General features: G+C 31.7%; 2 protein-coding genes across 2 annotated transcripts; one reads left to right on the top strand and one right to left on the bottom strand.

Annotated features, from left to right (window-relative positions):
* The first annotated feature begins 919 nt into the window (after positions 1-919).
* LOC103490827 (beta-amylase 3, chloroplastic) lies at positions 920-3,732 on the top strand. The gene is made up of 4 exons (XM_008450537.3): positions 920-1,676; positions 1,817-2,027; positions 2,240-2,350; positions 2,690-3,732. Exons 1-4 carry the CDS (start codon positions 1,168-1,170, stop codon positions 3,470-3,472), a joined length of 1,614 nt encoding a protein of 537 aa, XP_008448759.1. The 5' UTR covers positions 920-1,167; the 3' UTR covers positions 3,473-3,732.
* A 512-nt stretch (positions 3,733-4,244) lies between these two features.
* LOC103490828 (probable serine/threonine-protein kinase PBL19) lies at positions 4,245-8,885 on the bottom strand. The gene is made up of 4 exons (XM_008450538.3): positions 7,919-8,885; positions 7,009-7,269; positions 5,170-5,292; positions 4,245-4,997 (listed from the first exon to the last, which is right to left on the bottom strand). Exons 1-4 carry the CDS (start codon positions 8,267-8,269, stop codon positions 4,533-4,535), a joined length of 1,200 nt encoding a protein of 399 aa, XP_008448760.2. The 5' UTR covers positions 8,270-8,885; the 3' UTR covers positions 4,245-4,532.
* Positions 8,886-13,541: the final 4,656 nt, after the last annotated feature.

The raw sequence follows: 13,541 nt of genomic DNA on the forward strand, positions 1-13,541 counted from the left end.
ACACATAATAGAGTGTGAAGAAAATGAAACATAGTCCACAAAATCACTTTCTTTGTGGGGTTTCATATAGTTTTGGCCAAGCAAATTGCTTAATTGAGGAAGAGATATAGTTTAGCTTTAGAGAGTTTCACTTGTTCTTTTTGCTGCCTTTTTGTTGGTCTACCAAAAAGAGGAAAAGAATAACATCAAGGTGAAGCAAAAAGTAAGATATTTTAGTCATTTATATCTCTTCAAAGTCTAAGTTTAGCTACAATCGTGGCTCAAAAAACACCGTATTTGTTTGCTAATTATTACGGTTTTTGAAAACTAAGTCTATTTTCTCTCCTTATTTTACAATGGTTTGCATCTTTCTTAAGTACATCACAAGAGTTGAATTCTTAACCAAATTCTAAAAACAAAAATAAGTTTTTAAAAGTTGTTTCTTTTGTTTTAGTTTTCACAATTTTCCTTAGTATTTGAAAACATAAAACATTGGTAGAAAGCAAAGTTAGAAGTGAAATCGGTGTTTGTAGGCTCAATTTTAAAAAGACTAGAAGGTGTTAAAAGCAAGGAAAGTTTAGTTCATAGTTATTGGTTCCCAAACAAATATCTAACAGATTCTAAGGACTTTCAAGATATTTTCTCTCTAAAATGAATGAGATTTTGTAGCTAATTTTTTCAAGGTGTGAAACAGAATCTTGAAGAAACTAAACTACTTTTACATTATGTAAGTTGACATATAGTGAAAAGAGAAATATTTGTAGAAGTAGAACACTTTTTTAAACTTGGTTTTGGTATTTTGAATGGTTTGACTTGCCTCTGCATTGTTATAGATATGATTGGAATTAAAGGACGCATTTTGATAATGAATTGGGTTGATTCGGAATGGATCAGTTGAACATTCTATTAGTAAGCTCGGTGTTGATGAATGTTTCGGGATTTCGAGCTCTACGATTCGAATAAAATGGAAGTAAATGGCGCGTAATATTGAAAAAGACTTTGAAATGGTAAAGCCAACAAGTTTTGATTTTATGTACTTTTTCCTTCTGAATGTGAGCCCACAGCCATTGTTGTCAGCTTCAAAGTTAAAAAGTGTACAAACTTTTTGAGAGATCTTTGTTCATAAATATGCAGCCTCTTCATACATTTCTCTACCTTCTCTTTGTTTTCAAGATATTCTAAAAAAAAATGACTTTAACGTTACGATCTTCTACTTCGTTCATCAATCTGAAAGATACCAAGATCATAAAGGCTCCCCTTCTTGAAGATCTCCATGGCATAATCTCCTTCAAGCAAGCAAAGCCACCGAGCCGTCTTCGAATAAGGAGCTCCCTACAAGAGACTAAGATTGAAAGAGGGGGTGAAAAATTGGAGAAACTTCATTCTCTATCTTCAAATCATCACACAGATGACTTGAGAGTTCCTGTGTTTGTTATGCTTCCACTCGACACGGTTACGCTTGGAGGGAGTCTGAACAAACCTCGGGCGATGAATGCGAGTTTAATGGCATTGAAGAGTGCAGGTGTAGAAGGAGTTATGGTGGATGCTTGGTGGGGATTAGTGGAGAAAGATGGACCTATGAAATACAATTGGGAAGGCTATGCTGAGCTTGTGCAAATGGTTCAAAAACATGGCTTGAAGCTCCAAGTAGTCATGTCTTTTCATCAGTGTGGAGGGAATGTTGGAGATTCTTGCAGGTAAAGATTATCTGATGAAGCTTTTTCGAATTCTTGCTTTTCTCCGTTTCATTTTTAATCTCTTTTCTCGATTTGTATACAGTTAGTAATCATTCTCGACTTTGTGAAATTCGGTTGACCTTCTCTCTTTGATCTTTCAGCATTCCTTTACCACCATGGGTGCTTGAAGAAATAAGCAAGAACCCGGATCTCGTTTACACCGACAGATCAGGGAGGAGGAATCCGGAATACATCTCATTGGGATGTGATTCTTTACCTGTTCTTAGAGGAAGAACACCAATCCAAGTTTATGCTGATTACATGAGAAGTTTCCGGGACCGATTTAGAGACTACTTGGGAGAAGTTATCATGGTAATCATCTATAATTCATTTAGTTCTCTTAATCCTTTATTGTCATCGGCGTCTCCGACTTTGTACGCATTTTAATTCTCCCACAACATGATAGCTTAGTGTAGTTATATCTGTTGGTAATCATATAGCTTCAAAAACCGAGCACAAATCCGTCGCATTGATAGAATTCAAGTCTTCTTTAGAAGGTGTTTGAAGTTTATTTGCAATTGTAGGAAGTTCAAGTTGGGGCTGGACCATGTGGGGAACTCAGATATCCATCTTATCCAGAAAGCAATGGAACTTGGAGATTTCCAGGAATTGGGGAATTCCAATGTTATGACAAGGTAATCCATGATTGACTCGATATACTTCTTGTTTCGTACTAATCTCGAACTTGTCGTTGGAAAAAAACCGTAACAGAACGATAATCCTGCTACATCAATATCAAACTAGGGGATGTTCAACAACTTGATTTACACAAATGTAAATCTTCAATGTTATTATCCAACTATTCATCACTTGTGGTTTAATCTTTGAATAGTCTATTAGTGAGAACAAGATAAGGAGAAACAGTGGAAAACAACTTTTAGAGAAGTAGTTAGTATTCAACGGTTTTTCGCAAACGATTTTTCAAACAGTCGTTTCGTCTCAAATTTTGATGATTTGTTTTCTATGTTCAACAGTACATGAGAGCATCCCTTGAGGCAGCAGCAGAGGCCATTGGAAAAAGAGATTGGGGAAGCAGTGGACCTCATGATTCTGGTCAATACAACCAATTCCCTGAAGATACTGGCTTCTTCAAAAAGGAAGGAACATGGAAAACCGAATACGGCGAATTCTTCCTCGCGTGGTACTCAAGCAAGCTATTACAGCATGGTGATAGCATATTAGCAGCTGCAAAGGGAATTTTCCGTGGAACTGGTGCAAAACTATCAGCAAAAGTAGCAGGAATTCATTGGCACTATGGTACACGTTCCCATGCTGCCGAGTTAACCGCTGGATACTACAACACTCGACATCGAGACGGGTACTCACCTATTGCAAAAATGTTAGCTAAACATGGAGTTGTGTTCAACTTCACTTGTATGGAAATGAGAGATGGACAACAACCTGGCTATGCAAATTGCTCACCAGAAGGATTGGTTAGACAAGTGAAAATGGCCACAAGAGATGCAAAGGTCGAACTTGCTGGTGAAAATGCATTAGAAAGGTATGATGGAGCAGCTTATGAGCAAATTTTAGCCACAAGTAGGTCAGATTCTGGAAATGGTTTGGCTGCATTCACTTACTTGAGAATGAACAAGAACCTTTTTGAACCAAACAATTGGAGAAACTTGGTCGAGTTCGTAAAGAGCATGTCAGAAGGCGGTCGAAACCGGAGACTTCCGGAGTCCGATTGCTGTGGCAGTGATCTTCATGTTGGATTCATCAAGGAGAAGAAGATCAAGGAAGTTGCTGCGGTGTAGATATGAAACAAGAACATAGTTATGATAGTGTGTTATAGTTTTTTAAAGAAAAGGAGAAAAAGAAGAAGAGAATAGGAAAGTCAAAACTCTTCTAATGTTTTTACCCTCATACTTTTATTTGTTATGAGGTAGTGTACTTCTAAATTTGTAATTATCGAGTCCCTTAGTAAAAAAAGTAAGTGAATGAAGTGGAAAAACCTGCAAGATCCAAAATCATATGTTGTTCAATAATATACAAAGTCATGAGTTGTAAATTAGAATGGAGTTCATTAGTTGAATTATAGTCCAACATTACTTGATAGGGAAGGACTTTGGGAAAGATCATTGGGAGGTTCCTAAAATGAGATTTTCAAAGCCAATTGTTTTAATGATTCATTTGAGTCGATGCATCTTCATCAATTAATATTGGGACTAAAACAAAATTATAACTTTTTTTATTTGATACATCAAAACCAACAAATTGTAATTTCTATTTTCTATTTTCACTTAAAATAGATTTTTTTTTGTTTCGATCTCAATATCAAAGAAACTTCTTGAAGGGTAAATTAGAAACTTCTTGAAGGGTAAATTAGTAAGATCATTCAAACTATTTGTTACCTTTAAAATACCAAAGAGAAAGGGCAAATGCCATTATAGTATAATGGAAGAAGATTCTTCCTTTAAAATGTAGCTCATCTACGTTTTGTTTTTAACGCGTCTCTTCTCTTACACTTCCATGTCGTCGTCGCACTCTAAACATAAAAGAGTTCCGAGAAGAGAGATCGAGAAAGTATGAGTTGCAAGAATGATATATTATATGATACTTGGACCAGATTTATTACACCTTCACAAAAATCTGTTCTCGATTCCAAACAGAGAGTAACAAGAAGAAAATAAGAAGGAAAAAACAATTGTACAGCTCTCTCTATGAGTTGAACAAGATTTACATATTCAAACATTTCGAAGACAATATGCTAAAAGGGATGAATTTTTGGGAATTGCAAAAGGTCAAAACTTTCATACTTCATTCTGAAGAATGCAATATTCTCAGTCAGTAACCAAAGTGAAGTTTTTTCAAAGATCAAACCTTCCCTTGTTTTCTAACCATATCATGCTTTTGATCAACAAATCTTGGAGATAACAAGACCCGATGAGACTGATTTTTACTGCTACTAGAGCTTGTTTTCTCTTCCGTCATTAGTAGCGCTTTCTGTAAACTTTCAACTACTTCTGTCATTGCTGGCCGACTCATCGCATTTTTGTTCAGGCAACGGTCTGCCAACTTTGCAACTTCCCGGGCGGAAGACAAGGAATACTGGTTTCTGAGTCGAGGATCAATTAACATGGTGAACATACTACTGTCAACCGGAAATTGTCTCACCCACTGAAGAAGTTTCTGCTCTCCCATGGGACGGTTTCTATCCAAAGCTCGTCTGCCCGTGAGAAGTTCATACAGAACCACACCGAAACTCCATACATCGCATTGGCTCTTTAGACGACCTGTCTCAATGTATTCAGGAGCAGCATATCCATGCGTTCCAACCACCTGACAAACAAAAAGAAACAAGGAATAGCTATTTGAGATTTGATTGTAACAATAAAGGTGCAACCTAATCTTTTCAATTTAGGGAAAGAGACGTATAGTTTACTCCCGTCACCGTGATATGTTATAAGTTGCATAATGTACAAACTATGAGCAACTAAGCTACTATACGTACTGCTGTAGAAACGTGTGAGTGATCACCACTTGGTCCTTCTCTAGCAAGGCCAAAGTCTGAGAGTTTAGGCTTGAAGTTCTCGTCCAATAGCACGTTCGAAGATTTAAAATCGCGATATATCACCTATGAAAATACACATGCAAAAAATGATCTCAACAAATTTATACACATCCTAAAAATTAATAGTAATGTCGGAATATTTTGAATCTATTATCAAGGGTCAGACAAGTGCACTTTACACTAGTCGGTAATGGCCCTGTTTTGTATTTTGAAAACATTTTTTCTAATAAAATTATTCTTCTTCTATCCATAGACGTAGCTAACGGTGTTAGTGAGCCATGTAGATCTATGTGTCAATCTTCTCTATTCTTTTATTGTTTTTGTATTCATTACTTGTCGATAACAAATAAATAAGAGTGTATCCTGTACATGTCATGTCCTAATTTTTTCCTTAAAATTGCTGTGTTGTATCCATGCTTCATAGACTAATGGGTATTTTAGTTGTGTTTTTTTGTTTCTTTTTTTTTTAAGTTTAGGATAATTTTGAAACTTCTAAAAATTTAGGAGTGTTTTTCTAGGCACATATACAGATACGTTGACGATAAGGGTTTTTTTTTCTATTATTAAAATAAAAGCCAATTGGTGTACTGATTTTAAGTTAAATTAAATTAGATTTTAAAAAAGTGAGGAAACATGGAGGGGTACAAAAAAAAGAGAAAAGACTGGTGACGATGAGTGGTGGTGGGGCAACAAGCGGGAGCATAGGCTACTTAAATCTTTTGTAAGCACCTTGTCCGAGAGAGAATCTTGCCTTCCCCTTTTGTAACTCTTATTTTGTTGGTCATAGAATGGTTTCCTACAGAAATGGCACCCTAATTATAATATATAAGTCAATATTAGAAAAGGATTTTTGGTTTATAGTTTTTTATCATAGCTTACCGACTGTTTCCTATGTTTAGAGTTTTTCACCCTTTAGACTGCATTTTTTAAATGAGAGCAAAATTTCAAAACAAAAACAAAAATTTGGAAGCTTAGAGGAAAATAGTTGTTCATAAACAAACATAGTTTCTTCAAAATAATGAACCAAAAACAGAAACATTCTCAAATAGGGCTCTAAGTTCTCTCTGAACTAGAGGTTAAAATTCCTTTTATTAGGTTTCTAAAAGAGCTCTCAGTTAGAAACCAAGGTAGTATGAGATGTTTTTGTCTCACATTAGCTAGAAAGAGATGACCAATGTGGTACTCAAGTGGCTTGGCTTTCCCAACCCAATAGTTGACTTTTGGGGTGTAGTTCTCCAAGGTGCTTAAGTACCTAACGTCGTCATTGAATGTGGATTATAATTGTAATGAGATGCTCAAAAGGGATTCGGTTCTTGTCCACTCACCAACACTATATCACCTAAACAGTTTACTAACACACGGCAGGAACCTCAGTTCCAACACCAGAAGCAAGCAAGAAATTTTACCAATGCAACATTTAACTTTAAACCACAAATTCAACCAAAAGCTTAAGCTTGTGGTTGAAAGCAAATTTAGTTATATATCACAACACTCCCCTCACTTGTGGGTTTGAAACATTTGAAAGGCCCAATAAGTGAATCAATTTTACCTCACTTATGGGTTTGGAATATTTGAAAATCCCAACAAGTGTAAATTAATTTTAATTGGGGAAGAAACGACGATGCAGGTGCTTGAACATAGGACCTCCCTGGACCTGCTCTGATGCCATATTAAACCACTAATTCAACCAAAAGCTTAAGCTTGTTTTTGAAGGCAAATTTAATTATATATCACAACACAATCAACTAACAAAAAACTAATGCATCTAAATTGTGGTACCTGAGCTTCTAATCCTCCATGTAGATAAGCCAAGCCCTGAGCAGCACCAATGATAATCTCTAATCTCTGCTTCCATGGAAGAGTCGGCGACATTCTTTGGAAAAGATGGTGTTCCAAGCTCTTGTTTGGAAGAAACTCGTAGACTAAGAGCCTTTGAATCCCTCTCACACCATTTTCAGCCGCATAACCCAGAAGTTTAACTAGATTTGGATGACTAACTACACTAAGAAATTGAACTTCTGCAAGCCATTCTTTATGACCCTACACAACAGAAGAACTGGACCATAAGAAACATTACTGCACAAATATACAGGAAAAAAGTTCAACTCATGTTGTTTAAATGTAATCTAATTACCTTTAGTACAAACTATAAAATTTAATTTATTTTTTCAATAGATAACAATGGCTTCATTGCGGGGAAAAGAATGAAAAAAAAAATACAAGGCAAATAAAAAGCCAAACCCATAAGACTAAAAAATTTAATGTTAAACAGAATCTGTTTGGATGTTACATTTTTGTTTAAAGTTATTTTCAACTGTTTTCACAATGTCCCTTGATTTGAGAACAAAACACCACCCATAAGCGATATGCATAAATCAAGACACACAAATGTACTAAATAAATAACAAACAAACAAACAAAAACTACCACAAATCAAGGAATGGATCTAACATGAGATGAAAGAGAAAGTCGGCTAGCTTTCAGTTTCAATATTTAGATTAATATGTTGCTTATGGAATATTATGTACAAGCAGATAATTAAAATATTGATAAACATTTATATATGATTAATGACAATCCTATAAAATATTAAATCCTCAGGTCCACTCCAAAGCATCCAGACAAAAGAACTGTATCAAGGGAATTTAGAATGATATGAGAGAGAAAAAATTGAGAAAGAAAGCAATACCTGCAAGCTATGCTGGTTGAGTTTTTTAATGGCAACCACAACAGGTTCACCATTGGGAGTTATGGGTTTAATTCTTCCTTTATACACAGACCCAAAACCACCCTCCCCAATCTTCAACATCCTGCTAAAGCCATTTGTTGCATCAACAAGCTCTTGGAGAGAGAAAGCCCTCAAATTTTGCTCCTTCTCTTTGTACAATTCAGGAATACTCCTTGAAGGTAATGAATTTGATGGTCTGAAACCATTTGCCTTGGCTGATTTGTTGGATTTTTCATCTTGGTTTAACTCTGGAGCAGATTTTGATATTCCTTTGGACTTTGATTTTCCCTTAGGATAAAAGAAACACTTCATCTTTTAAACCCAGAGGAAGGAAAAATGAAATGAAAAAACCACTTTTCAAGAAGCTAATGCTTATGGTCTTATGGTCTTACGGTCAAAACTCAAAAGTAAGAAAGTCAGAAATTCAGAAGATGTTATTCAATGAGGAAACAACAAATTCAATGAAACCTGGAGAGGGTAAAAAACCAAATAAAAACAAGGGATTTCAAAATTCCGATTAAGAACTAAGACCCCAAGTGAAAGAAAAAAAAACCCACAAACCCAGAAGCCAAAATAGAGAAAAGAAGGAAATTATATAGAGAAGAAAGCAAAAGAGAGAAACCCAAAAGCAAAAGATATTTCATCAAACAGGATGTGAACAAACAAACAGAACCCAGATGGAATCAAGGCTTAAAAGTGAACTAGGTGAAGAAAAGGAATAGAAATCGGAAAAGGATTGTTAAAAAAAGCGAAACCCTCGTGCAAATAAGTGGAAAACAGAAGAAAAAGGGATGGAAACGATGGGATTGTAAGAGATAAAAGGGGGAAGATGAATAAAATATAAGTATAAAAACAAGTATCGTGTATGAAAAGGAAAATGGGGAGAGAAGGAAAGGGAAAGGGACAGAAGTAAAATACCAGAATTTCCACAGCGGCAAAGACTGAAGAGAAGACCTTTCAAATGTGGGGATCATCCTAAATGAGAGTTGCAATCATCATAACGTCATATTAACGCGGTGGGTTTGTTCATATCATAGTATTCGTATGTCCCAAATCAAAAACGGTGAAATTTGAACGCGTTCATTCTTTTTTCTTTGGTTCGTCAAACCCAACTCTAAAGTCAAGAAGAAGAAAATACGTTAATCTTGCTTTGTGACTCACCTTTAACAAACATGTTTTCTTAATTTTCAAATAACAAAACATGTTGGTTAATTTCTTTCATTGTTTTTTACTGTGATTTGCATTTTTATTAAATATAACAATTATATTAACATATATATATATATATATATAGCAACATTTTTTTTTAAGAATGTGTATATAACAAAGCCGATTTGCTTATAAACTTCTATCGTTAATAGATCGTTCATGGTTTATTAATGATAAATAGACTTTCGACAATATACTTCTATCGCTAATAACTTGTTAATTATTGCATACTTTGCTTCTTTTTCCTTAAAAAAAAAGGTAATTAACCGTTGATCTTAAAAATGTATCTGTAAGTAAAAAATAATTGTTGTTCAAAACATTATTTTTCTAAAAATTAGATAAAAAATGTTTAAATAAAAAGGAATTTCAAACCAACCCTTAATATTCATTTAGTTTTAGTTTTAGGATTAAAGACTAAAGAGAATCCATTTCTATATTTTTAGACAAGAAAAAGTCTTCTAATTTGACCCAAAAAAGAAACTCAAATTGGATTCTTAGGATTGTTAAAAATCAATTCAAATAATCAAAGAGATTCACAATTTTAACTAGATTGATTTAGGGTTCAAATATTGGAGATAAAAGGCTTTAGAACCATAAGAAATTGCCACAAAAACCTTTTTTTTAGTCTTCATTTTGACTCATTAAAATACAAAGTGAACTTTGACTGTCTTTTTTTTCCTAATACCAAAAAAAAAAAAATACTAAACTAAAAATACTTTTACAAAGGACTTTGAAGGGTAAGAATTTAGTTATATTAAAGTATTATTATTTATTATTTATTATTTATTGCTTATTACTATTATTAATACCCTTCAAAGTCCTTTTTTTTTTCAAAAACAAAACCAAGTTTTTTTTTTTGGAAAATTAAAGTGATATTCATTTAGGTTTTACTTTTTATTATCAAAAATTAGAATTTTCTTTTTGTTTGTTTTATATGAAGTAATTAATTAGAATTTTTATTATAATTTTATCAAAAAAGATTATTTTTTTATTTTCAAAATATATTGTAATTTTTTAAAAACATTATAAAATGTAGGTAATAAAACAAAAAATCTAGAGATTAAATTGTGTTTATAAATTAATTTTCAAAAAATAAATAGTGATTAATTAGTATTATGAAAAAATAGTTTTAAAATACTTTTTATTGTTTTTGGAATTTTGGTTAAAAACTATCTCTTTTTACTTAATAAAAATGCAAACCATTAAGACGAAATATATTTAATTTTCAAAAACAAAAATGATCGCTTCAATAAATTATAATTGATTTTTTATTTTTATTTAGACAAAACTATCAAACTTTTGAGTAGTACTAAGTTTTACGAGTTAATTATATATTTATATATCAAACAATATCCAATTAAAAGAAATTTTATTTTAAATGATAAAATTTCTAAAAATATCTACAAATATAACAAAATATCATAATCTATTTATATAATAGATTATGATAGATAGGCTACTATTTGTATTTATCATGATACAGCTAGATAAAGACAATCCTTGATTTATCTTATATATATTATAATATTATAACTTAAATACTATATTTAAAAAATATTTCTAAATAAAATGCAGTCAACTTTCAAAGTCCATCATCATTGCTTTATCCCATGAAAACATAAATATTAGATAATTATAAAAATTTGAAAGAAAAAGTAAACATTGGAACCAAATTGAATTTAGATTTAAAAACAAACAAAAGAAATTAGAACATAGAATATGAGTTAAACAAAAAAGTTAAAAAGTAATTCAAATAACAAGAAAAGTAAGCCATTTTAAGGGATGCAAACAAAGGGTTGAAAAGGTCAAAGTACAAAACACAAATCGATAAGAGTCATTTTTATGCATATGTTGTGTCGTTCTACGATGTGTCGTATTGAGAATACGAGAGTTATTTTTCTAAATTCCTTTCGAACATCCTAGTTTTCAAGGTATTGTAATTGTAGAGTCGTACATGTGTATCGTTTAATTTTGATCAAAAAGTTAAAAAACTAATAAATAAACCGTTTATACTTTTTAAACAAAATTAAAATGCTTGTAATTTATATTATATTTACATTAGTAAGATTATGTTGTCTACTATGTTTCATGAATTATTTTTGTAAAATGTTGATAAAATTTTAATGTATTAATAATTTTGAAAATTTAAATAGATTTTGTTAGTACAACAAAACCTTCCATTTTAGAATAAAAAATTATATAAGTTATTATCGAGCTAAGTTTAATTTAACTTTTTTCGTAGAAATAGACTTGTTCATTAGAAACAATTTAAAAATTTCTTTTTTAATAAAAAAAATTATTGTCTAGAAAAAATATTCCTATATATTTCTTGTTGGTTGGTTAGGGAGACAAAGTTAGAAACTTTTAGAAAATAGTTTGAATTAGAGGACTTAGAAGAATTAATTTTGACAAAATCAAGTCTCAATTGTCAATTCGATGTTTTCAACTCTAGAAAAAAAAATCCAATCAATTTCGATAACACACGAGTGATTCAACTTTTTGATTAAGTCTGTCACGTAAATTAGAGTTAAAAATTCCTAATTCAATAATACTCTTTTGTGTTTTTTTTTTTTTTTCCGAATCTATGTATTAACATTAAATGCCAAAACCAATTTCTATCCTACATCACAAATTTCCACCATTCCTCACAAGAAAATTTCAAATTAAACACCAAATTTCCCAAACTACTCAAAGAACACTAAGCTATGAATTTGATGTTAGCACAAATTCAGGGGGTGATATTGGGCCCATACTAAGTTGACTTTGAAATAAAGTAGTTTCTTTGGGACTACCGCTTTCTCCATTTTTTAAGGGTACAAAAGTACTTTCTTTCAAACTTTGAAGTCTTTTAAATTTGTTTCTCTCTCTCTAGCTAATAATAGATGTGAAAAAGGGTTTGATATATATGGATTAAATTAAAGAAAATACTTTGAACTTTTTATCTATATAGTATAAAAATTTAATTTCTTTTCATGAGAATGGGTAGCAATGAACAAGAAAGGAAAATGGAGATGATAATGCTATTTTAGGTTATCACCTTATCGTTGCAAGTTCCAATTTATGTCTTCATTATTTTCATGGTAATTTGAAACACTCGTAAAAGTTGAGGATACTGTTGCAATTTTTGTAAGTAGTAGTCGAGAAATGCACAAGAAATCTCGTAGATTTGATTTTTTTTTTTTAATTGTGGTTTTTTGGTATATAATAAATAAATGACATACGATTTTGTTTTAGTTACCATCGGATGATGAAACATTCTTTTATTTCAATGTTATCATATTATAGTTTAAAATCTTCTATTTAGTACATGAGAGAAAATTTGTTCTAATAATTAAATTGTTGTGTTAATGTGTTACTTTCAAATATAGTAAAATAAGTCTAAATATTGAAAAATGTCATTGCTATCAGTGATAAAGAATGATAAACATCGACAGACTACTTTCTTCTAGTATTGATAGAAACTGACTATTAACGTCTATCATTGATATGCAATCAAATTTTATTATGTTTGTAAATATTTCAAGAGTGTCGTCGTTTAAAACGATTCTCCTAAATTTTATTATATAAGCTTCCTCGCTACCCACTTTTCATATTAATGAATTCCTAAACTATATGATATTTTATTAATTAGCATTATTGTGCAAACTAAAAATAAATGTGTATTAAAAAAATATAGATATAAATGAGTATTTACGAGCTCTAGCTTGGAATAGGTTAAAGTCAATAATCTATCAATAGCTCACTCATTGTTTGAGACAAAATATTAGTTATGTTAAACCCTTGTTTTGTTAAAGTAGAGCATTATTTACGATGCAATGGTTAAAATAGTCAATTCTTTTTTCTCCAATATTTTTAATAACTCCATCTGCTGGCAACCAACTCTGACGATCACCTCCAATAGTCAACTTACTTCAACAATTAACTCCAATAAAAACCATCTTCAACGGTTCAATTTTAGCAATGACTACCTCTAACAGCCAACTCTGATAATCATTTCTTATGACGATATATGCAACCTACTCCAACAAATTACTCAACGACCATATTGTAGTGCTTAACTAATACCATTCATTTATTGTAATTTGACATATCAAAAAACACTTGAGTATGACGAACCAAACAAATTTGTGTATAAAAACATTATTTAGAAAATGTAATCAAGCATATGACCGTTTTTACTTTAACGGATTGTGGAAAAAGAAACATCTATTAACATACCTTTATAAACTTGAAAATATATATCTATGAGATTACGATCATTATTTAACCAATTTCAGTATAAAATGAACTTTAAAAGTAGACATATAAACTTTGTATTTGAGTACAGTGACCGAAATGATATTTTAACATGTAAATAACAATGACTCCCTAAATA

The sequence above is a fragment of the Cucumis melo genome, chromosome 6, assembly GCF_025177605.1.
Source record: "Cucumis melo cultivar AY chromosome 6, USDA_Cmelo_AY_1.0, whole genome shotgun sequence".
Lineage (NCBI taxonomy): Eukaryota > Viridiplantae > Streptophyta > Magnoliopsida > Cucurbitales > Cucurbitaceae > Cucumis > Cucumis melo.

What these genes read in the sequence shown, in the direction of transcription:
- LOC103490827 (XM_008450537.3), top strand. Translation starts at nt 1,168, where the DNA reads ATGACTTTAACGTTACGATCTTCTACTTCGTTCATCAATCTGAAAGAT. An exon ending in ACTTGGGAGAAGTTATCATG is followed by an intron (nt 2,028 to 2,239) that starts GTAATCATCTAT and finishes TTGCAATTGTAG; the next exon opens with GAAGTTCAAGTTGGGGCTGG. An exon ending in AATTCCAATGTTATGACAAG is followed by an intron (nt 2,351 to 2,689) that starts GTAATCCATGAT and finishes TATGTTCAACAG; the next exon opens with TACATGAGAGCATCCCTTGA.
- LOC103490828 (XM_008450538.3), bottom strand. Translation starts at nt 8,269, where the DNA reads ATGAAGTGTTTCTTTTATCCTAAGGGAAAATCAAAGTCCAAAGGAATA. An exon ending in TCAACCAGCATAGCTTGCAG is followed by an intron (nt 7,270 to 7,918) that starts GTATTGCTTTCT and finishes TCTGTTGTGTAG; the next exon opens with GGTCATAAAGAATGGCTTGC. An exon ending in ATGGAGGATTAGAAGCTCAG is followed by an intron (nt 5,293 to 7,008) that starts GTACCACAATTT and finishes GTATTTTCATAG; the next exon opens with GTGATATATCGCGATTTTAA.